Source organism: Scardinius erythrophthalmus, assembly GCF_964197995.2.
Source record: "Scardinius erythrophthalmus genome assembly, chromosome: 9".
Lineage (NCBI taxonomy): Eukaryota > Metazoa > Chordata > Actinopteri > Cypriniformes > Leuciscidae > Scardinius > Scardinius erythrophthalmus.
The window spans coordinates 4,201,209-4,226,963 of record NC_138229.1 but is presented as its reverse complement, the minus strand read 5'-3'; the positions used below and the strand labels follow the sequence as shown (position 1 = coordinate 4,226,963).

General features: G+C 38.6%; 1 protein-coding gene across 1 annotated transcript in view; it reads right to left on the bottom strand.

Annotated features, from left to right (window-relative positions):
- Window positions 1-8,161: 8,161 nt before the first annotated feature.
- LOC308695818 (potassium/sodium hyperpolarization-activated cyclic nucleotide-gated channel 2) overlaps window positions 8,162-25,755 on the bottom strand; it is a gene marked incomplete at both ends in the record, with an annotated part of 63,745 nt that continues 46,151 nt past the window's right edge. The window contains 4 exons of the mRNA XM_081374039.1: window positions 8,162-9,087; window positions 10,538-10,702; window positions 14,786-15,026; window positions 16,166-16,312. Of these exons, the coding sequence (XP_081230165.1) occupies window positions 8,162-9,087; window positions 10,538-10,702; window positions 14,786-15,026; window positions 16,166-16,312 (1,479 nt within the window). The remainder of the gene's footprint in view (window positions 9,088-10,537; window positions 10,703-14,785; window positions 15,027-16,165; window positions 16,313-25,755) is intronic.

Sequence of the window (25,755 nt, the reverse complement as noted above, 5' to 3'; positions counted from 1 at the left end):
ACACCAGCCTAATCTGACGTTTCATTGAACCACGTTTAATTGGATGGCTTGCATGGGAAACGACAGCGGATGGAAAGAGAGACACGTGGTACTAAAGACAGATTGAGAACGCTTTGAGAAGTCATGATACTACGGATGTATGCACCATCAAAGTCTGTGTGTTCTTGTTAAAACACTTTTTGATGCTACGTTAACACTTGGACACAGTTGGAAGCTTCCGCATTAATATAAACCGTCATCTGGCTTTACATATAAAATCATGTATCTGAACAGAGCTGTGTTCACATCACACAAAACAAGCAGTGAATTCTCACATCTGAACGCACTTTAATAAGAGCAATTTAGACCTTTCAAATAGTCTAAAGTGTCTGCATTTTTGCGACTTGTCACTTTTAATCAAACATAATGTATAATATGAAATGGACTCTATTTACTTTCCTAATACACAATCCTGGTCTTATTTAGTGCAAGTTAGTCCAAGTAAAAACGGTCTTAAATCTTGCATTAAAATGGCATTAAAAGATTAATGTTAACTAATAGACAAATAGATGTAGTTTTAGGCAACTGTTGCAGGTAAAATCTTGCCAATGGTAGTTAATGGTAATATATGGAAAGTTACAGCAATAGATCTGAAAGTAAATATGTGGAGATGCTCTGGAAGGTGAACTTGACCTTCAGTCTTTATGTTCCGGTTTTCAAGAGAGTTCATAATAATCCACTCCAAACTCACTTTTCATGTCCATGGACTGAACTTTTCACCATCCCAAGCAATTCCCAATAACCTGTTGCACTCATATGTCGCATTATGGAAGTAAAATCCATTGCGGACGCAATTTCATGTTTACCTCAAACTGAAAAATTGATAAATTAGTAACCCAACTCTGCAATATGAGTTTCTTACTCAGTATTTTTCTCCTGTTTTCCTGTACAAACATCTAAACATTCTTAAATCAAAATACAATTAAGTAACAAAATGTATGTGTTTACTGAAAAATGTATAAAAATTAAGCGCGTCTCTGCTTAAAACAAGAAAAAATATAATCCATAAGAAAAATAATTGTTTCCTTGTATCTTGTTTTAAGAATTTTAGACATTTTTAAAACAAAACAACACTAAAAAAAATACTATGCAAGAAAACTTTTTTTTTTTTTTTGCAGTGAAGGATGGCAGAAGTTTTATACTCTGACAGTTGTGATATTAAACTGTAACATCTTATTGCATTCGCTGTTTATATGTGCAATTGTGCTCGGAATCACTAATAAGACAATCTTTTTTGTGTGCTAAAAAGTCTCGTCATCAATGAATCTGCTGTGATGTCTATGATCTGCAACAGCAAAACCCACAGAACCTCTTATCAGAGCTGTGCTAAAGTAAAGGTAGATCCAAAACATGGTTCTCACTCAGTGTCCCGTACACAGACATGCAGCTCAGGGTTCCAGACAAACAGAAATGTGCAAGTCGTGTTTCCCCACACGAGGAGATTATGCTGGGTTATTCGTTTCACTAACACTAATTAGCAGCTACTGTACACATATTGCAAGGTTAAAAGGATTAATTCACCCAAAAATAAAAATGCTGTTTATTTAGTTTCCCTTATGGCATTCCAAATCTGTATATTGTTGTTGTTTTTTTCTTCCATGGAGCACAAAAGGAGAAATTTTGGAGAATCTTCACTCAGCTTATTCATACAGCGGCAGTTCATAGATCAACCTCTGTCAAGCTTTAAAAAGAAAGGACAAAAAAATGGGTTTATTAATTCATAAATAACAGCATAAATTAAAATCTGCATGACTTTAGAAGACATGCAGTCATTCACTGCACAAAATGATTATTGTCTTCTGAAAAACAAAATGCTTTTCTTACTTGGTATTTTTTTTTCTTGTTTCCAGTCAGAATATCTAAAAATTATTATATCAAGAAGCATTTAATAGAGAAGTAAAATGACATAAGAAATTATATTTTGTTTTCTGAAAAAAAAAATATATATATATATTATTATTATTATTATTTATTATTAGATTATTATTTCTCTTAACCCATTGACAGATAATTTTGCTTGTTTTAAGCAAAAACTCACTTAATTTTTTTTTTTTTTTTTTTTTTCAGAAAACAAGATATAATGTAATTTTACTTCTCTATAAATGCTTCTTGATATAATAGATATTTGGACTGGAAACAAGACAAAAATACTAAGTAATTAAGAATAGCATTTCTTTTGTTGTTCTCCAGCACAAATATCTGCACATTCTTAAATCAAGATAATTTTACTTAAGAAGCAAAGTCTTGTTCAAAATTCAAGAATTAAGTTTGTTTTTCTTACCAGATTGGCAAATATTATTTTTTGTTTTAAACAAACTCACTTCATTTTGATACTTTTTTTCTTTTTTTAAAATGTCTTAAAGTCATTTTGCTTCTCAAACATATTGATTTAAGAATGCGCAGATATTTGCACTGGAAAACAAGACAAAATACTAAGTAAGATATATATATATTTTTTTTTTTTGCAGTATATAGTTGTTTTATGTGTTTTTTTGTTTTTTTTTTTTTTAGTTTGATAAACTTGGACATGATGAACTTTGTACAGAAAAGAACTGCGTGAAGATGCTTTAAACAAATCATTTTTGGGTGAACATTCCCTTTATAAAAAAAGAAAAGACACAAACTTTGCATTTTGTCTTTCATAGAGCCACAAACGACTAAAAATAGACTATTTGGAAACTAGATATACTAGGCACTAGGTATTTACAGTACATTGTGCATTGGAGCACATTGTCAAAACATAAAAGAAACAGACAGACAGAGAACCCCCCCCACCCCAAAAAACACTTCTCGTAACAGAAACATAAAGTACCCTGATTTACATTTGATGCCAGGAAATATGGAGGAATGTTCAGTCAATCTGTCCGCCTGTCCTTCAAGCGCTTGCAGGGAAGATTGCCTCGCATCTGCCAGCCTTTCCGTGCTGGAAAAGCAGAATAAAACTGTCACATTTTCCGCACAGATGACTTAACAGCAGTGGCAGACGAGGCCTGCGGTGAGCGTGAACGGGTACTATATGAGTCTGCTCTAGAGCAACGCTAAAACACTCACGTTTGGCTGCGATCTCCATTCAAACAATCAGACAGCAGCTTAATTAGGGCTAAAACCATTACATATGCAAATGTGTGTACATATGTAAATAAAACGGTCCAGTTATTCACATACATTCACTGCCATACCAATTGTTTTCGACCAACTATTGTGGATGTTGCATTTGAGACAAAAGTCCTTGGGCGAACGAACATAAAGGCCTAGCAGAACTGAAAGGTTTATTCGAGCACTGAATGTGCCTTTACTGAGAAACCAAATAAGAGAGATTGCATTGCAAACCTGTGATAAAGTTTCATTGAGCCTTCTGGTCGACGGACTGTCACTTCCTAGCTTCCTTTCTCGGATTAATACCATCAGACTCTAATGTTACAGGAGATGTGTGTGGAGGTTTCGGTTAGCTGGCTTTATTGGGGCTTTTTAGGACTGATTGAAATGATGCTTTTACACCGGGTCTACACCAGAAGCGAGCGCGAAGCTACATCTCAAAACCAAATCACTGGCATTATAATCAACAGCGGACGCGAATGCCTTCAGTTCACCTGTTTCTGTCATGCTGCACATTTACTATTTATTTTCCCCTCTGTCTGAAATAATGTTTTGAAAGGAAATTTAACTCTTTCCCCGCCATTGACGGAATTTTCTGGTAGGGGGCGCTATTACACATCTTCTGAAAGAGCACTGAATCTGCTGATCAAAACACAGGTGAAAAAGAAGCAGAAACATTAAATGCACATGAAAAATAATGCGATCATCAAATTTTCAACGACATATAAATCAAAACTGCCTAACGTTATAAAAAGGTACAAAAGCTGTCACTGGGACAGTACCCTTCAAAAAGGTTCTAAAATGTACCATTTAGGTACTAATATGTACACTTTTGTAACTAATATGTAAACTTTTGGTACCAATATGTACCTTTGAGGGACTAATATGCACTCTTTAGGTACAAAGGTGTACGCCACAGTGACAGCTTTTGTACCTTTTTTTCTGAGTGTAGCGAATGAAACGCCGACCCAGGACGAGCTATAGGACTGTGAGGCTTTAAGGGTGTTGATGGACTCGATCTACTCCAGCTATGTGTTGATCATTGTCTGAATCCCATCTGTCCGAAGTCTTTGACAAAAACGCGATTTTCTCAGCTTTTTGTGAAAATTTTTGCTTTTTTTATAAAACATACCCCACATTGTTGATAAAAAAAGAATGCATGATGCTAGAATAACAAGTTTTATATATATATATTGCATGTTCAGATATGCATACAACAAAATATTGTGGGGGCCATGAAGATTTGTGAAGATGATCAAAAATGCTGGCGGCGGCTGGCAACTTTATATAAAAAAAAAAAAAAAAAAAAAGCTGGCGGGGAAAGAGTTAATTTCCTGTTACAGCATCGTTCTGCAACACCGAGGTCATTGGTTCAATTCCCAGTGAATGCATGAACTGAGCAAATGTATACCTTAAAAGCAATCTAAGCCTCTTTGAAAAAAAAAAACATCTGCCAAATGCTTAAAAAATCAATATATATTGAATTTTTTGACAAATACATCACAGCCAGTTTGTGATTATGTTTCTGTTATGTGGTGATCTAATTTATGTATGCATTTCCAGTGTAGACACGGTGCTGTGCTGCATTTACACTGCAAAGCCTAATGCACAGATCCCAGATGTTTACATTCACTCTATGTGAATAGTTCACCTTCATCACGGTCCAAACCCATCAGACGTTCATTCATCTTCAGAGCACAAATGAAGATTTCTGTCCCTCCATTGAAAGCCCGTTCACCCTTCAAAATATGTGATATGTTATATGTGGATAAAAGCCAAAATGAAATCTATTCTGTCTCTTCAGAAGACTTGGATTAAATCGCTCAATTCATATTGATTTATTTTACGATCTCTTTATGAACCTTTTGAATGGAGGGACAGAAATCTCTCTTCATTTGTGTTCTGGAGATGAACGAATGTCTCACGGGTTTGGAAGGAAATGAGGATGAGTAATAAATCCCAGAAGTGTCATTTCTGGGTGAACTATTCCTTAGCTAAGCACCAAGTGATGATTTCAGACCATTTTAGATTTCAACCAGATATATAATAGATCCAGAATCACATTAGAAAGAGACCCAAATCAGATGTAGAAGATATGATCTGTTCTGTTTGTGTTCATGCACAAACATGTATGCAACATGATCCGATCTGTGCATATCACTGAGACAAAATCAGAATTGGTTAGCAGTGTAAATGCAGGCTTGCAAAAGACAAAATGACCATCGATAGTAATCAATGCATTGTTGTTTCAGGGAATCTTGCTGATAAACTGTTTGTTTGTTTGCTTGTTTTGTTTTAATAGATTAAGCTGCCTGTTTTAATCCCAAAAAGTCATTCAGTGCATCCTGGGAATGTGGTGATACCTGTCCTACAGAGGGCGATAATGGGACACAGTGTGCTTTGCGTTACGATAATCCACATTCGGGCCACCGTCAGAGAAACAAGACTTAGAAAAATAAAAGCATTCTAGACGTATCAGATTAAAGTATTTAGGACGTGATCGCTACAAACAATCAGCAAATACACACACTTTCCATTTTGCATGAATTATTACTGATCTATTTACATGGCAGTTGTTAATATTCAGATCACATCATTAATGCCTTTTGGCATACATTCAAAACCCATTATGCACCAATCTCATTTTTGTTTTTCTAAAATCATTTTTTTTTTCTTTTTTCCTAGGTTACTGCCCGGGTTTGCACATAAAATAATTTACAGCGTCATATTTACAAGTTCAAAGTTCAAGTGAGAAAAATCTGCAGCAGTTGACAATGAAACGATCACAAACGAACTACATTCTTGTAAAGAGACAAGTTCGTAAATCAACCCAATGTTCGCAAGCGATCAACAAATCCACAATTCAGCCAGCGCTCACAGACCTGCAAACTGAGCCCACGCACAAACTTTGTATTACGTTTACAGGCCATTAATATGCAGCATGTTTTAGATACTCAGTAATTTGTGCAAATCAGAATAATGGGAGAACACGCAATGTTATAAAAATGCCACTGTTAAGCGGTAAAATATAGAATAAATGAATAGATATAGAAGATATTATATTTTACAATACTATTACATTATAGAGATAATATTCATTTTTTTCATTATTAAATTTATAAGTAAATATTACAATTTTTTAAGGTCTACGCCGGAACAACCAACATTTCTGGCTTTGACTGACTTTCAAAATTGTGACTTATTTTATTTTTATTTTATTTTATTGTGACTGTTGTCCTTCCCAGCAATAAAAAAATCAATAAATAAAGAACCATGAAACATTACAAAACCCGTTTTCATCACTGAAACAAACCACTGTGACAAATACCGCAAAACTTTAGAAAACAAAGACAAATTTTATAACGTATTGCGAAATCTGCACGACCTTATCAAGTGCCTTAAAAGATGAGGTTTCAAACATTCTCTGAATAACGCAGATTAAATTGCTTACGCCGCGATATGAAGCTTTCATATAAAAGGCAGGGCGAGGATATTGCAGAATTATATTGCATGTACAGATCAACATAGATCACAGAAAACAGCGTGATTATTTTGGTTTGCCTGCTAATTTAAACGAGTTCTGCAAAAGACCCATTGCATTCAAGTCTCGACTGTCAGTGCAACCCCGACGCAGTGAAGTATTGCCTTTATCGACACGCCTGACGAAACGACGTAAAAACGCAAGCATTTACACTCCCGTTCGATAAAACGCAATAATAAGCATATGTGCACAAATACACACGCACGCACACACAGACCATGTATATGGCTTCTAAACTCGGAATCAAGGCAGTTAAATAGAGGATGTTCTAGTTTGACTTGTTTTTCTCAGTTGACACAGACACAACCAAAAACTTGTGTTCAAGCTCAACTTTGGTTTTCGAGTAAATACAATTTGTGTGTTTTCTATTATCACTTGTTTTTTTTTCTTCCCTTTTTTCCCCTTCTTATTTACATTAAGATATAAGATCGACCAGCGGTCCATAATACTTTTTTTTTGTTCATTGATATTTTACAACAAAGTGAAAGACAGTTAATTAGATTGCTACAAGTAGAGCTTATACAGAAAGAAGGAAAACACGTTCACAAAGCGTCCCATTTCATCATTGTCATCTCTTGCAAGTCCCTGATTTTCTAGTCGCCCCGATTGCATTGAATGAACTCTACGGAAAACACCAACACACGACAGGATTTCTCCCTTTCACTCGGGACGATAGAGACAAATATATCAAGAGGCATCAGAAGCTGTACAGGGGCGGCACTAGCTACACTAGCGGGTGGAGTCGAGGCATCCGACCTTGTGAATCTATATGTAGAGGACATGCTAAATCTATTAGCGGTAAAGGTGCGGTCACATTAGTGATATTTCATGGGCAAAATAAAGCACGGCTCACACAGAACTCACTTCCAGACCAAGAAGCTTTCCGTTGGCCAGTGTGGTAAATTCAAGTGGCCAACATGAAAATTAGTCAAATGATGGATTTCCTATTGGAATGAGTCAATTTCTTCATGTATATTCTCCCTCCCTCCTACCAGCTAAGGGCATTAAATGAGTGATGCCTCATTGTTCCTTCACTCTCTCCAAAACCTTCACCCTCTCTGTTCCTCTCCGGTGGAATTGGCTGCAAACCCGAACTGCTGAAACCATCTTTCAATAAGCAGAAGACACATCTCTTCTGCAATCACTTAACCATCCCACACCCTCAAACCAATGCACTTCCCTTCTCGACCTTGCTTCCTAATCTAGTCGTCAATTAAACCTGGCATTGCATGTTATGAACATTGGTAAATTGCTTTTGTTTCTCTTTTGCAAGTCGCTTTGGATAAAAGCCTCTGCTAGATGCATAAATATAAATTTCGCCCTTGAAATTCCCCAGAGCAATGGTAAATGTGACCGCACCTTAAGTCTGTCCGATCGCCCTCCCTTTGGTTCCTATGAAAAGCCATCCTACGAGCGCGGCGCTCGAGCAAAAAGAACGAACTTTGACTCACAAAAAAAGTATTGCAAAGAGTCTCAGAGTCCTCGTCAGAGGTTGGACGAGAGCCGGGATCTGGCTGTGAAGTCCGTCTCGGGAAGGCTGACTATGGAATCTTTCTTGCGTATAGCCGAGTCCGGTCCCGTTACGGGGGGAGTGCCTGTAGGAGGCGTTGTGGACGGGTAACTCCCAGCCACGGCTGCGGACGGCTGGTGTGGCAGCGCCATTCTCTGATGCAATGCGCTCCGGACACCGGAAGGCCCCGGGACGGCGGGATGAGGTGGGCCGATCGATGTTGAGGACACGCGGGTCGACGGTGGCGGGCTGGGCGCGACGGGTGGAGCGCCATCTTGTGGCAGGGAGGGTTGTGAAGCAGACAGTGCTCTATCATCCTGGGTCAAGCTGCCCGTTTGGTGCAACGGTTGGGATCCTTTGGGCCGTGTGGGACTGGGAGCATGCTGTTGGATGAGGGACAATTGAGATCCGGAGCGCGCACCCATCGGGCAACTCCCGTACTGGAAAGTTCGCCCGCCTGCCGCTGCTAGCGGACTCTGCACCGGCGGACTGGCCATTGCAACGGCGGCGAACGCGCCAAGCGGCGGGAGAGACTGTTGAGGAGAAGCCGAAACCGGGCTGGCAAGGCTTTGCACAACCTGGAACCGTCGGACCATCCTGGGCGACTGCAAGGTGCTCGGACCCACCATAGGGCCACCGAACTGCGGACAGAAGCTCATCGCTACAGCTTGCTGAAGAGTAGCGATGGCAGAGCTGCCCTGCGATTGGCCAGGCGGAGCAAACATCCCCGGCGGGATGGAGGGCGTCATGGACATGGCACGCGGGCGCTGCTGATCGATCAGCTTCACCATCTCTCGGTCGTACTTCACGATCTCCTGAATCATCTCGTTCTCACGGTTGTTTAAGATGCCGGAGTTTAAGTCGTGCTGCACTTTGTTCATTAGGATGGAATTCTTTTTTCCTGTAACGAGAGATTATAATTTATTTATTTTCTAAATGTCATAATCATTTGTTAACAAACACGTATTCATTATGAGCTCATTGTTTCTGCCTTAAATTATTCAATTATTTAAATTAATGCATTATTAGCTAACTGTGATTTTGTATGTGTACATTTCTGAAATACATAACTTAGACAGTTTCCTCTGATAACAGATCACTCTAAAATGTAATGTGGACTCATGCATTTTCTTTAAAGCTACTTTGAAACTATGTGTATTGTGAAAAGCGCTATACAAATACATGTGAATTTAATTTAATTGAACATTTTGTATTATTGTATCATAATTACTGTTCAGCTACATGTAATTGTTTTAATAGTATTTAATTTTTTAGTTTTGGACTATATTTCAATATGTTAGAACTACTTTATATATGTTTTATGTTAGGTTTTGAATGTAAGTCCTGAATGTAAGAATGTAAATGTAAAAAAGTAGGTAAACATGCAAACTGGCCAGTAGGTACATGGAGGTACATTGACTGTTTCCGTCCAAGTGAGAAATTAATTCATGTGATTTGAAAGATGTGGTCACTGATTGCATTTTGTGCCAAAGCAATGATAAATGATTCACAGTTTAGGCCACTAGGTATTGAGAAATGTGTCCTAGCGATTGTACAAAAAACTGCAATGAAATTAAGTGTACTTAAAGAGAGCACATTTTCATGACTATATTTCATAACAAGCTTTTAAAAAGTGCACTATGTAACAATGTCAAATTAAAAGTTTTTCTTTAAAGTATATTTTAAATAATTGTGTTTTAATATTCTTTTGCATTGCTTAAAGTTTATGTATTTTAAATGTACTAAAGCGCAACTTCATCATTACAAATGTGTAATTAAAAAAAGACTGAAATACATGATATACAAGTTTTAGACATGATGTTAAATCATATTTTAGTTTACCATATTTTAGTATACTTGGCAATGTTCAGCAGCACACTTAAAACATATTTCAGATATAAAGAAAATTAGCTATAAAGATTAGATATTAGATATAAATTAGACATAAAGATGTACTTAAGTCCTACTTACAGTTGGTTAGTTCAACTAATTCAACTCAATTGCATTTCATACAAATTCAAACTATAATATATTTTGATTTAATTGTAAATAACATGCAATTAAGTGTCAGAAGAAATATTCAATTAACACTTAAGTATATTCTTTAAAAGTTCTGCTTTTAAACATTTACATTAGAAGTATGTAAGACAAGTGCATTACTGTTAACAGGTTTTCAGTTCGTTTTTTTACAAGCCCACCATTATTGAGAGGTCAATATTAAGTCCTAATCGACACAGATGTTTCCCATAAAGCTTAAGCTGTATTTAACCCTGAATAATCCTTTTAGCCGTTAAAATGTTCACATTATTGTTCTTTGAGAAACTTCAGAAGGTGATTCTGGTTTCGCTTACCTAAGCGGTCCAGTCGGTCGATGGCCACTGTCTCAAAGGCCCTCCTCATCATGGGATACTCCTCCAATACCTCATTAAAATTGTCCACGGAGAGAGAATACAGGCGACAGTAGGTCTCCGCTCGCACGCTTGCCGTACGACGACCCCGCGTCAGCAGACAGATCTCTGACAGAGAGGAAAACGGTCAAACTCACACACATTGAAGATTTAAGGACAGGACATGAGTACCAGAATAATTAAAAAAACATCTTGATAGTGGTGTTAATCAGGGGAGAGTGACTCTGAGACCTTTTCTAAATGGCAAGTGTTTTTAAATTGCTCGAAAACTGAAACCCTGAAGAGTCCTTCATTGAACGGGGAATGAATTTAAATATATGGCTGCAGAAAGTAATTAAACTTTATCAGACTTCATTCAGAAAGTATGTGATTTGAATGCTTATTATAAAGTGCTGAATATATTCTCGTTTTATTGAGCTCTCATGGCTTAAAAATTAAATGTGTAATTATTTCAGTGCAAAAAAAATTTAATTCCCAAATCCCATTTTAAAGGGAAATTCGGTCATAATTTACTCAACCCTTAGGTCACTGCAAACCTGTTTCACTTTCTTCAGTGGACACAAAAGAAGACATTTTGAAGAACAATTATGGTCCAAACAACACTTGACTCCAATGACTTTCATTGTAAAAAAAAGTCCCACATACGTCACACATCTAAGCCACAATCATCATATTTTCATTGTTTCATGGTGAATGTTCAAGGTTGTTTTGTGTCTATATTTAGAAGATCACACACACACACACACATGTTCTCTGGGATTAAATTTAGCTCATGTGATATTGGAACACAACTAGTTCCTTAGGATGGTAGAGAAATAACCCATAAGCCTCAGAAGATCATAAACATCATTCATCGTAGATGTTGTGTCATTCCGCGTATTAAATCCTGACCCATCCATCAGGGACCTCTGTGTGTTCGGTCCATTTCCCTGTCTGCTTTCCTAATCAATCCAGAAAATCCAATACACAACCTTGGAAACCTTGGTTCACTTTAGAGAACTTCGTCATTCCAGCAGCGTTTATCCGGGGCGGGGTCATTCATCAAACCGAAAGGCAGTAAATTAAAGCTACAATCACAGGTACATAAAAGTGAACACACACACACACACAGACACACACCGGTGCAGACGCAAACACTCCTGTGGACACAAAACCTCATTTGCATCTAATTTGTTCCTTAATTTGATTAAATCCACACTCACATACACAAACGCTACTTTAACCCATAAAGAAAAATATCCTACAACAATGAGATTAAATGGAGACTTTGATATGCAAAGAAATATCTACTTTTCAGTTGTTTCTTTGGAGAATTTTTTTTTTAAAGTGTGCAATCAAAAGTCAGATCTCAATATGAGCTCAAATGATTCTCATTAAAGCTGCTATTCGTTTCATATCCATTATATAGATCTATAATTTCTATAATACATAACACATATTTCATATACAAAGCATTTACATAAAAAATAAGTGTGAATCACAAGAAAACTGTCAAGAAAGTTCTGGGTCATTAAAAAACTTAATTATATATAATAATTTTTTTATAAAAAAATACATGTATGCTTAACATGAATGCATTAGCTTATTATTATAGAATAATATAGCGTAGTGTGTGTGTGTGTGTGTGTGTGTGTGCGTGTGTGTGTAAATTTAAAATGCTTTGCCAATATATTTTGAGGGAAATGTGCTTACTTGTTCTAAAAAATAATGTCAAATACAATAATCTTGTATATTTTATTCAAAATATAATTAATTATTTGTATTTGATCATGAAGTGAAATTTCACATCCATTTGATAGCTCTACGCTGCGTGTTAATTGTCTCATTTCGTTTGTGTCTGTTTTTTTCCCCCTCCCAAATGAATTTCAGGAGAAGCATCAACAAGTCTGATGCTTAAATGAAACGGAAATGAGATCTCCATTAAGCTATGAAAAGAGCAATACAGTTTTCCTCTGGGAAGAACTGAGACTGATCCTTCTGCACAACGCCCACATGATCAGACGGCTTCTCTCTTTATCTCGGGCTGCGCAAGACATCGGTTTGTCTTCGACCTTTCCAAGGTCACGCGCCGAGAGCCTCTTCCAAACCCTCCTGTCCTCTGCAGCTAAAAAACCACTGACTCATGCGGATTTAAGGCTGCAGAACGATCGTGTTTCACTCCTCAGCAGAGCACATCACATCTCACCACACACACTTCTGGGTTCCCCAGGGTCTGGATCCCTCCACCAGCTCAGAACCATGACAATTCAACTGACTTCTGCTGCAGTTCTGCTTTACAGAGGATTCAGAGACTTAAAGAGGACCTATTATTCTTTCTTACATGTTCTTTAGTGTGTAATGTTGCTGTTTGAGCTTAAAAAAAAAATCTGCAAAGTTACAAAGTCCCTCCAGCGGAGGGATTATTCTCTATATCAGTGTCACTGTTTCTGAACTCCCTGAAACACCTCCATTGTAGTGTTAAGTTTCTTCTGGGAACGAACACGTCGCAATATTCCTCATTTAAATAATTAATGCGCAGAATAAAGGGGCGGGGCCTGGTTGAGTTAGTTAGTAGTGTGTTGAATCTCACAGTTATATTAAAGGTCCCGTATTATGCCCCTTTTCACAAGATGTAAAATAAGTCTCTGATGTCCCCAGAGTGTGTATGTGAAGTTTCAGCTCAAAATACCCAACAGATCATTTTTTACAGCATGTTTAAATTGTCATTTTTTGGGGCTCAGAAAAACGCGCTGTTTTAGTGTGTGCCCTTTAAATGCAAATGAGCTGCTGCTGGACGACACAGGGGGCGGAGCTTCATGAGCTCGCGCTCAGTCTCTCAGGACAATTTCATCTCACGGAATGATGATAACATCAGAAACTCTCAGTAACGGTGTTCAGTTCGAGTCGGACAATAATGCCTACAGAGTCAGAGTGCTGTATAGAGATGGAACAGGTATAGTTTAGTAGTTTAATTACGGTTATTATAACGTATTTGTCATCTGCTTGTATGTATCCATTATTTATTAATAGCCTACAAGTCTGCTGTCTGAATGATGATCAAACATATACTGATGAGTTTAATAAAGTTTATTGTACATCACACAAAAGATGAAGCGTCAGTTTTACTTCAGAAAATCACCGTAAGAGCTGAGTAAACAGTAAGTTATAAGAAGTGCGCAAGTACATAAACGAATTTCGGTAGAGTTGAGGGAGCATTCCTGTGGGCGGAGGTTAGTCAAAAAACTGTTCTAGTGACGTCATTAAAGAAGGAAGTAGAGGGATATAGTCCAAACGGGCCGTTCGATGTAGGCGACTTCTGTTAAATAAAATATCTCGCTTGGCATTGAACTTTGAGCTTTATAATTTTACAGATATTATTTATACTCTAACAACAACATTACACACTAACTAAAGTTTGAAACATGGGATCACGAAGAACGGGACCTTTAAGGGGCGGGGCATTTCCCAAACACACTCGAAGCGCATGACCAATCACAACACACTGCTCCAGCTGACCAATCAGAGCACACTGTGCTTTTTAGAAGGAGGGGCTTCATAGAGACAGGAACTAAACAGAGCGTTACTGACAGACTGCATGGGAAGAGAGGAGCTGCAGCAATGTACAATATGTAAAAAATAATGTGTTTTTTGAACATTCAAGCATGAAAACCAAGTTCGTTTTTGGGCTCTACTGTTCCAAGTAGAGCCCAAAAACAAAATCAAGATATTAGGACATAATATTGCCTCTTTAACAAGAAAATACAGTGTCCTAAATGAGATGCAATGCAATTATGCAATTATCATTTGCAATTCCATTTGGTAGTGCAGAAATTACACACTTCACCATCAAATATATATATAAAAAAGAGTTTGTTGAATGATTATTTTGAAGAAGAAAAACTGGTTGAGAATGTGACATTGTTACTAGAAAAACTGGCTAGAGAATAAAAAGTGCTTAAATTACAGTGACACCACTGACATCTAAATATCAATGTCAGGCCAGAGCAGAATATTTTGATTGCCTTTAAAGTTCAACTAATTTAACATCAATATAATTACGATAAAAGTGCTAAAATGGAAGAGGTCACACCATATCTGGCTTAAATTATTTAAAATGTAATGAGGTTCAATAAGGATTTGAGCAGTTTAATTACGTGAAGTGATGGTTTAATTCCCATCTAATTTGCGAGGTTAATACGAGTGGGATTGTACCTCCGAAGTAGGAGCCGTCAGAAAGTTTCAGCCCAACAGTTCCTTTGGTTATCACGTTCACGACGCCGTGTTGAATGAAGTACATCTTCTTGCCGATGGTTCCCTCGCGGATGATGTAATCGGCTGGCTGGAAGACCTCGAAACGGAGCTTCGTCAGCATGGCTGTCACAAAGTTGGGTTCGGCGTTGGCGAACAGGGGCATAGTGGCCACCAGCTTACGGCAGTTGAAGTTCACGATTTCCTGACAGCAGACGGAAAGACCGCAGGGTGAGAGAAATACATAAACACATATTTCACATACACAGTGTTTACATAACACTTATGGGTGAAATAGCCCTGTATTTGTGGTACTGAATTTAATTTATGCTAAAATAAGAAAATACAATGTAAAGTTATTATATTTACATTATTTTAGTTTTTCAGTATACATAATTGTTTTTATAATTATATATATATATAAAGTATACTGAAAAATAATATATTTATTAATTACTATAAAAATAGTATATTAATATAATAATAATAATAATATTAATATGCATTGAGAAAATTAAAATATAGTGTATGATTGCCTAGTATTTGTTTTACTGAATTGAATTTACACTAATATCAGAAAAGAATTGAAGTTATATTTCCATTTTTCTATTTTTCAGTATACTTAAAATATCAAATTTAAAATGTTAGAAAATTAATACAGAATTGAGAATTTGTAAATATATATATATATATTTAATATATATATTGTATATATTATATATATACTGTATATATATTTTTTTATAATAATAATAATATGCATTGAGATGTATATATAGTATATTATTGCCTTGTATTTGTTTTGCTGAATTTAATTTATGCCAATATCAGAAAAATATTATATCAGAAAAGTTATTATATATTTTTACACTATTGGAAATATTAAATTTAACATTTTACAAAATTATTAGAGATATGGTAATAAGAATTTGTAAGGAAATGTGCTTGTAATGTCAAATAATGGCAAAACCAATCCTGAAAATTTGATTCTATATATATATATATATATATATATATATTGTTTTTTTATGACATTTTACATTTCATGGTGCGATTCAGCCATAAAGGATCATATCCAAACTTAAGCATCAATACACAAATAGCACAATGTTAGTTACGCTCTCTTAAACAACATTACAGTGAAAGCTGCAAGCCATTCACAGAGGAGATTTAGTTGTTTACTGTGACATAAATTAGTTTGAAAGCTGTTCCCCGTTCAGCGTGGTTTTATTGTTTCGGAAAGCTCTGTGACAACTGCAGGGCCTTCTGGGAGTTTTTTTTCACAGATGTTTACAGACATTGACAGACCTTTGCAAACACACAGATAACCAAACACAAGCTCACCTCTCTGAGCGGCTCGTTCAGTTCCTCCAGGATGCTTTCTTCATCAAACATCTTGCCCTGGTAACGGTGCTCATAGTAATCGTGGATTTTCTGTCGGAAATCTGACGGAAGTTTGTGGAAGGACATGTACTGCTCCACTTGTTTGTACTGCGGAGAGAAAAAAGAATAAATAACCCAGGGGTTGATTTTTATTGAAACCAAAAGATGCATCAGTTCTGTCAGCTATAGTAATGCACTGATGTGAAGCATCATGTCAGCAATCTCTGAACTTCAACAAAACAAAAAGTACGACTGCCAATTGTGAGACGAGCATTTCAAAGGCAAGGCACAAGTTCACAGGACTTCAACACAAGCAAACTGAGTTAACATCTGAAGAATCATCATCCTGTGGAGTACAGAACATTTACAGACACAAGCCATGCCAAGGTAATGCTATTCAACAACAGACACTATCACAGTCTCTCCTATTCAAGAGAAACGAGGCCAGGAGAGAACAAAGACAAAGAAAATCACAGGACAACTCATAAAGATCATCACTCTTGATGATCAAGCTTTGTGAACTGTGTGTTTTGACAAGTCCAGATCTCTGTAATCTTAAACAGAGTAGTCAAAAGTAATATACACTTAAATTAACACTGGTAAAGTCTGAATAACATTTAAAAAAAATAATAATAAAAAAAAAATATTTATCTTGAGTGGATAAAAGCATCAATCAAATGCACAAATGTCAAGCTACACCCAAGAAAACAGGTCAATAGCTATATGAATTATCATTTTAAATGATTGAATATGTTAACATTGATTATATCAAGACGATAAATCAATTCTAAAATAGTGAAATAGATAAACTATTGTGAAATAGAGACAAACCTAACCATTTTTACACAAATTACAACTGTCCCTTAATAGCTGTTGCTCCTAATAAAACAGAGATATTATCGTTTATTAAAATAAAAAACATAAAAAACACTTTCGTTCTTTGAAATAAATGTTAACTGAAATAAAATGAAATATAAAAACCTTTCTTTAAACTACTTTCAACATTGCTCAATTTCATTTATTGAATGTAGTAAAGTAACTAAATAAAACTGAAATAAAAAGTAATACTTAATAATAAAGATGATAAAAAATGAATAAAACTAATGTAGACATTTTTAAAAAACAAAACCGAATAAAAATGGAAATTATTATATTATACTATTATAACTCTAATTTAGAATTAAAATATTAATACAAATTATAAGTATCTCAATTATACTAACACAGAAATGCTCGAGATAACAAATTAAACATAAAAAAGTTTTTTTTTTTTCCAAAGAAAAATTGTGCTGAAAAAAGCATCCTGAGATAAACGTACATCCATTGTTAGAAAACAAAATGAATTAAACTAGTGAGAGTGTGCAGAAAAGTGTTTTAAACAAATTTACTTTTTATGAGGTCCAAACAGGTCGTTGAAGAAACTCTCATGTCAACATAAAAACTCTTTTGCTCAGATCCAGGTCCACAGAGTCAGTATTTGTTCTTCAGGCAACGTACGACCCCGAATCCCAACCTCAGATCATTAGTTACCGAGCCAAACATCCCTCAAACTGTGTTTTTTACCGAGACAGAATGAGAACAGTAATGATCTACGCAAAACAACAAAGAAAGCAGGTCAGACCGGAGGCGTTCGCACTGCAGTCGTGTGTGTTCCCTGTTGCACAGCAGCATCATGCTGACGCAGGCGTTTGTGTAACACCTGTAAAGCTCCCTCAACCACTTGTGAGAATAATTGCCTGTGTGTTGAGCTTTATACCAACATGAAAGTGGGCTGCATCTCTCAGCAGCAGCGCTGGGTCAACCGTGTTCAAAGATTGTTTCTAAACGGAGGTCACATGAAAAAAAATGAAAAATATCTAATTTCCCTTGATCTTTTGAAAGAGTTCAAAGTACTAGATTTTAGAATTTTAGAACTTCCAGAGATCAAAGCATCAATCACAACAGAGGTCATTCAGAACCCTTAAAGGTACAGTAGCAAAAACAGGAGTTCAAGCTGCTTTTTCAGAGTCATTATGAGGGATTGCACTGCAGGGCGTCATATACGTCTTGAAAAACGTTCCTTTGTCCATCATTTAGACTATTTCAAACAGCCTCCAAGTGGATCTATACCCTCAAACAGCTTTTCCTAGGCTTTCATTGATCCAGACGCTTCACGGTGAAGATGTCACTCACTTTCCTCATTTGAAGAGCCAGCAGTGTTGATCTAAGTGGTTCACTGATGGACCGATAAAGACAATTGTGTTTAATGGCCGAGTCAGAAGAAAGCAATGCGATAGAGATGGAATGATAGACCTGTGTGACGTCAAACTACATCCTCTCTCGCCTCATTTACAGGCAAATTGAATGAAAACTGAGTCGCCATTGATGGAGCCGTTTACCGATCAGTGTGAGAGGTTACCAACAAGGACAGGTCAAGACATGCAAGGACATGCAACTGTTCTCAATCTAGGTATATGAATGCTAATGTTATTCATACTAACATCACCGTTCATTTGGGGGGTTCTTATAATATTAAATGTGTCACAGGTTTAAACAAAATCTATAGAAAAATAGAAAAGGTACTGGTAATTTTCTGCCAGGACATTATAGTTTATGGATATTTTCGTTAACCCTAAAACACAACACAATGTGATGTGTAATTCAAAACATGGGTAAAACACCTCTGTAAATTCAATACAGAAAAAAATACTTCATATTAACACAGTACACAGAGCCAAGTATGAGAAATGGTAATAGTGGCGCTTGTTGTCTTACTAAAAAACAACCTTTTGTCATATTCATATACCATGCATTGAAAAGGCATAGCAAGAACCTTCAAAGAATACCACGGTATTACCATCATGGTACTGACCAAAATATATATGGTGTAATGAAGGCTTTTCCGTGGTCTATTTTTAAGGCAATACTATGGTCTTTTGTGTAAGAGGGTTGGAGCTTCTTGTGTTTTCGAACGCTTCATGTTCTCTTGAGTAACCTGAGTTGTGCGAATGATCTGTGTGCTATTTCTGTCTGTGAGAGGATGGTCCCCGTCCTGTCCCTGCAGAGGAACAGAAGCAGGCGGACAGCAGCAGTCACACACACTCAGTGCACCGCTGCAGATTTAGAGCGTGTCTAACAGAGAGCATGTCTAGAAATGCACACACTGCACAGAGAGACACAACATCCGAGAGGAGAGGAGAGGAGAGGAGAGGAGAGGAGAGGAGAGGAGAGGAGAGGAGAGGAGAGGAGAGGAGAGGAGAGGAGAGGAGAGGAGAGTCGATGAGGAGATGAGAGGAGAGGAGAATAGATGAGGAGAGGAGATGGGGGAGGAGAGGAGAGGAGGAGATAGGAAAGGAAAAGAGAGGAGAGGAGAGGAGAGGAGAGGAGAGGAGAGGAGAGGAGAGGAGAGGAGAGGAGAGGAGAGGAGAGGAGAGGAGAGGAGAGGAGAGGAGAGGAGAGGAGAGGAGAGGAGAATCGATGAGGAGATGAGAGGAGAGGAGAATAGATGAGGAGAGGAGATGGGGGAGGAGAGGAGAGGAGGAGATAGGAAAGGAAAAGAGAGGAGAGGAAAGTAGAATAGATGAGGAGAGGGGTGGAGAGGAGATGGGGGAGGAGAGGAGGAGATAGGAAAGGAAAAGAGAGGAGAGGAGAGGAAAGTAGAATCGATGAGGAGATGAGAGGAGAGGAGAATAGATGAGGAGAGGAGTGGAGAACAGAAGAGGAGACGAGAGTAATTGTGATAACTGTAACTCCACTTTTAGAAGAAAAGGTTCTATATTAGAATCTTAAAGGATTCTGTCAGGAGTGGCATTTATAGAACAGCTTCATATAAATAACCTAGAAAGGGTTCAATAAAATTGAGTCACGATTGCTAGGGTTCTATATAGAACCCCACTGAACCTTTATCTCTAAGAGTGAGTTTAACCGGGTGATTCCCCTCTAAACTAGGACACACGTTAATGCTTTATCACTGATGAAGTGTGTGTGTGTGTGTGTGTGTGTGTGTGTGTGTGTGTGTGTGTGTGTGTGTGTGTGTGTGTGTGTGTGTGTTCAACTTCAACTGTAAAAAATTGGTGTAGGATCACTATTAGAATCATTACAGCAGATAAAGCCGTGAAAAACGATAATATTCACACTTCTCAAGAATGATGTTATACGGAAATAATGTAATATGGAATTCTGCTCTCAAATTTCAGACATTAAGACTTTTCTAACCATTTCTTTCTGTTAGATACACTATATTGCCAAAAGTATTGGGACATCCCCCCAAATCATTGAATTCAGGTGTTCCATGGCCACAGTTGTATAAAATCAAGCACCTAGGCATGCAGACTGCTTCTACAAACATCTGTGAAAGAATGGGTCGCTCTCAGGAGCTCAGTGAATTCAAGCGTGGTCCCATGATAGGTTTCCAACTTTCTGCAGAGTCAATAGCTACAGACATTCAAACTTTATGTGGCCTTCAGATAAGGTCAAGAACAGTGCGTAGAGAGCTTCATAGAATGGGTTTCCATGGCTGAGCAGCTGCATCCAAGCCTTCCATCAACAAGTGCTTTAAAGCGTTGGATGCAGTGGTGTAAAGCTTGGGATGTAGTGGTGTAAAGCGTGGGGTGCAGTGGTGTAAAGCGTTGGATGCAGTGGTGTAAAGCGTGGGGTGCAGTGGTGTAAAGCGTTGGATGCAGTGGTGTAAAGCTTGGGATGTAGTGGTGTAAAGCGTGGGGTGCAGTGGTGTAAAGCGTTGGATGCAGTGGTGTAAAGCGTGGGGTGCAGTGGTGTAAAGCGTTGGATGCAGTGGTGTAAAGCTTGGGATGTAGTGGTGTAAAGCGTGGGGTGCAGTGGTGTAAAGCGTGGGATGTAGTGGTGTAAAGCGTCGGATGCAGTGGTGTAAAGCGTGGGATGCAGTGGTGTAAAGCGTTGGATGCAGTGGTTTAAAGCGTGGGGTGCAGTGGTGTAAAGCGTTGGATGCAGTGGTGTAAAGCGTGGGATGCAGTGGTGTAAAGCGTTGGATGCAGTGGTGTAAAGCTTGGGATGTAGTGGTGTAAAGCGTGGGGTGCAGTGGTGTAAAGCGTGGGATGTAGTGGTGTAAAGCGTCGGATGCAGTGGTGTAAAGCGTGGGATGCAGTGGTGTAAAGCGTTGGATGCAGTGGTGTAAAGCGTGGGATGCAGTGGTGTAAAGCGTGGGATGCAGTGGTGTAAAGCGTCGGGTGCAGTGGTGTAAAGCGTGGGGTGCAGTGGTGTAAAGCGTGGGGTGCAGTGGTGTAAAGCGTGGGATGTAGTGGTGTAAAGCGTGGGGTGCAGTGGTGTAAAGCTTGGGATGCAGTGGTGTAAAGCGTGGGGTGCAGTGGTGTAAAGCGTTGGATGCAGTGGTGTAAAGCTTGGGATGCAGTGGTGTAAAGCTTGGGATGTAGTGGTGTAAAGCGTGGGGTGCAGTGGTGTAAAGCGTGGGATGCAGTGGTGTAAAGCGGTGGATGAAGTGGTGTAAAGGGTGGGATGCAGTGGTGTAAAGCGTGGGGTGCAGTGGTGTAAAGCTTGGGATGTAGTGGTGTAAAGCGTCGGATGCAGTGGTGTAAAGCGTGGGATGCAGTGGTGTAAAGCGTTGGATGCAGTGGTTTAAAGCGTGGGGTGCAGTGGTGTAAAGCGTTGGATGCAGTGGTGTAAAGCTTGGGATGTAGTGGTGTAAAGCGTGGGGTGCAGTGGTGTAAAGCGTGGGATGTAGTGGTGTAAAGCGTGGGGTGCAGTGGTGTAAAGCGTTGGATGCAGTGGTGTAAAGCTTGGGATGCAGTGGTGTAAAGCTTGGGATGTAGTGGTGTAAAGCGTGGGGTGCAGTGGTGTAAAGCGTTGGATGCAGTGGTGTAAAGCGGTGGATGCAGTGGTGTAAAGGGTGGAATGCAGTGGTGTAAAGCGTGGGATGCAGTGGTGTAAAGCGTGGGATGCAGTGGTGTAAAGCGGTGGATGCAGTGGTGTAAAGCGTGGGATGCAGTGGTGTAAAGCAGTGGGATGCAGTGGTGTAAAGCGTGGAATGCAGTGGTGTAAAGCGTCGGATGCAGTGGTGTAAAGGGTGGGATGCAGTGGTGTAAAGGGTGGGATGCAGTGGTGTAAAGCGTGGGATGCAGTGGTGTAAAGCAGTGGGGTGCAGTGGTGTAAAGCGTGGAAGGCAGTGGTGTAAAGCGTCGGATGCAGTGGTGTAAAGCGTGGGATGCAGTGGTGTAAAGGGTGGGATGTAGTGGTGTAAAGCGTGGGATGCAGTGGTGTAAAGCGTTGGATGCAGTGGTGTAAAGCGGTGGATGCAGTGGTGTAAAGCGTGGGATGCAGTGGTGTAAAGCAGTGGGGTGCAGTGGTGTAAAGCGTGGAATGCAGTGGTGTAAAGCGTCGGATGCAGTGGTGTAAAGGGTGGGATGCAGTGGTGTAAAGGGTGGGATGCAGTGGTGTAAAGCGTGGGATGTAGTGGTGTAAAGCGTGGGATGCAGTGGTGTAAAGCGTGGGGTGCAGTGGTGTAAAGCGTCGGGTGCAGTGGTGTAAAGCGTGGGATGCAGTGGTGTAAAGTGTGAGATGCAGTGGTGTAAAGCGTGGGGTGCAGTGGTGTAAAGCGTGGGATGCAGTGGTGTAAAGCGTGGGGTGCAGTGGTGTAAAGCGTCGGGTGCAGTGGTGTAAAGCGTGGGATGCAGTGGTGTAAAGTGTGAGATGCAGTGGTGTAAAGTGTGAGATGCAGTGGTGTAAAGCGTGGGATGCAGTGGTGTAAAGCGTGGGATGCAGTGGTGTAAAGCGTGGGATGCAGTGGTGTAAAGCGTGGGATGCAGTGGTGTAAAGCGTGGGATGCAGTGGTGTAAAGCGTGGGATGCAGTGGTGTAAAGTGTGAGATGCAGTGGTGTAAAACGTGGGATGCAGTGGTGTAAAGGGTGGGATGCAGTGGTGTAAAACGTGGGATGCAGTGGTGTAAAGCGTGGGATGTAGTGGTTTAAAGTGTGGTAATCAGTGGCGTAAAGCGTGGGATGCAGTGGTGTAAAGCACGCCGTCACTGGACTCTAGAGCAGTGGAGACGTGTTCTCTGGAGTGACGAATCACGTTTCTCTGTCTGGCAATCCGACGGACGAGTCTGGGTTTGGCAGTTGCCAGGAGAACGGTATTGTGCCAAGTGTAAAGTTTGGTGGAGGAGGGATTATGGTGTGGGATTGTTTTTCAGGGGTTGGGTTTGGCTCCTTAGTTCCAGTGAAAGGAACTCTTAATGCTTCAGCATACCAAGACATTTTGGACAATTTCATGCTCCTAACTTTGTGGGAACAGTTCGGGAATGGCCCCTTCCTGTTCCAACATGACTGCGTACCAGTGCACAAAACAAGGTCCATAAGGACATGGATGAGTGAGTTTGGTGTGGAGGAACTTGACTGGCCTGCACAGTCCTGACCTCAACCCAATAGAACACCTTTGGGATGAATTAGAGCCCATTAACACACTCCTAAACCTTGTGGAAAGCCTTCCCAGAAGAGTTGAAGCTGTTGTAGCGGCAAAGGGTAGACTAACTCCATATTAAACCCTACGGATTACGAATGGGATGTCATTATATTGTAGTGTACATTTACTTAACTACTGGAACGAGTTCATACTATAGACTTCTACTGCTATACATTTATATTTAAAGCTAATTATAAATGATAACATTTAGATTACATGTGCATTTTACAGATTTTTTTTATAAAAAAATGACATACATTGCATTCAAGATGTACATTTTACCAGTTCAAAAGTTTGGGGTAAGTAAGATGATTTTTTTTTTTTTTTAAGAAATCAATTTAATTCAAGGATGCGTTAAATTGATCAAAAGTCACAAAACAGACATTTATAACGTTACAAAAGATTTCTATTTAAAATAAACACTGTTCTTTTGAACTTTCTATTCATCAATAAATCCTGAAAATCCTGTGTCCTAACAAATATGAAGCAACACATCTGTTTCCAACACTGATAATTAGCGATGCACCGAAAAATAAAAATTCTGCACCGAAACCAAACCCAAAAATTCAGGATGCCCAAAATAAAAAATAAAACATAAATTAATAATTAATTAAAACCCCTTCCTCATCACCCCCAATTTTGGCAAGTGCTGCATACATGAAATGCCCAAAATAAAAAGGTTACTGCTCATAAGTAATTCTGAATAGAAACATAACACACATACATTTAGAAAGCCAACCCTTGAGAGTTTATAGTTCAAGACTCAAAATTAACCAGACTGTTATTAATATTGAGATATATAAGCTCAAACATATTTTGAACTAAAATAATCTGGGATCACCAGTGATCCCTGCCAGGTAAGGGGTTTTTAATTAATCAAACTTGATTAATAATCAACACTCAAACTGTGCACTAATTAAATGTCTATTTCGGCCCGAAACTGAAAATTGCTGTTGAAAATCAGAAGGCGACATTTCGGTGCATCCCTATATTAATAAATAAATGGTTCTTGATCAACTTGCATATTAGAATGATTTCTGAAGGATCATGTGACACTGAAAACTGGAGTAATGATGCTGAAAATTCAGCTTTGATCACAGGAATAAATTACAATTTATAATATATTCACATAGAAAACATTTATTTTAAATTATAACAATATTTCACAATATTACAGTTTTACTGTATTACTGATATTTATCAAATAAATGCAGCTTTGATGAGGATAAGAATCTTCTTTCAAAAACATTAACAAATTTTACCAAGCCCAAACACACATTCTCCTCAGTGTTTTAAAACAGCCTAAATGGACTAAACGACAGTATTATAACACTGGGGCACCATATTGATTCCTGACTAAAGATTTTCCAGTCTAGGTAAAAGCAAACAAAACCCTGGCTCCTCAATCCCCACGTCTAAGATAAATGGAAACCTGAGAGCTCTGTGTGTGTGTGTGTGTGTGTGTGTGTGTGTGTGTGTGTGTGTGTGTGTGTGTGTGTGTGTGTGTGTGTGTGTGTGTGTGTGTGTGTGTGTGTGTGTGTCTACTCTCCAATGTTGTGAAGTCCTGGTGTCCTTTTGCTGAAAATAAAGATGAAGAAGTCTAATTTCAGGTTTGGATCAGAGATGTATTATTCACCACTCTGATTCTAGAATAAATCACCTCATTACAGTACTAAGCACATTTCTACCTGCGGGTACAGTGAGCCGAGCCAAAGCTAGCCTGCCCTCGAGCCGCTCGACAGAGTTTGAACTCGCACAGAAAAGTCCATCACTGTTATTCAGCAAGAAAAAAAGTCATTAAGTTTTCAGGAACCAAAACCATCTTTTAGAATATGGTTTTAAAGGGTTAGTTCACCCAAAAATGAAAATTCTGTCAGTAATTGCTCTCCCTCATGTTGTTCCAACCCCGTAAGGCTTTCGTTCATCTTCGGAACACAAATTAACATATTTTGGTTGAAATCTGAGAGCTTTCTCACTCCTCCATACGCTTCTTTGTGATCGATATCTGCCATCCCAGAAAAGTTAGTAAAGACGTCGTTAAAATAGTCCAAGTGACTCAACCTTAAGTTTATCAAGCGACGAGAATACTTTTTGTGTGCAAAAAAACAACAAAAATAACGACT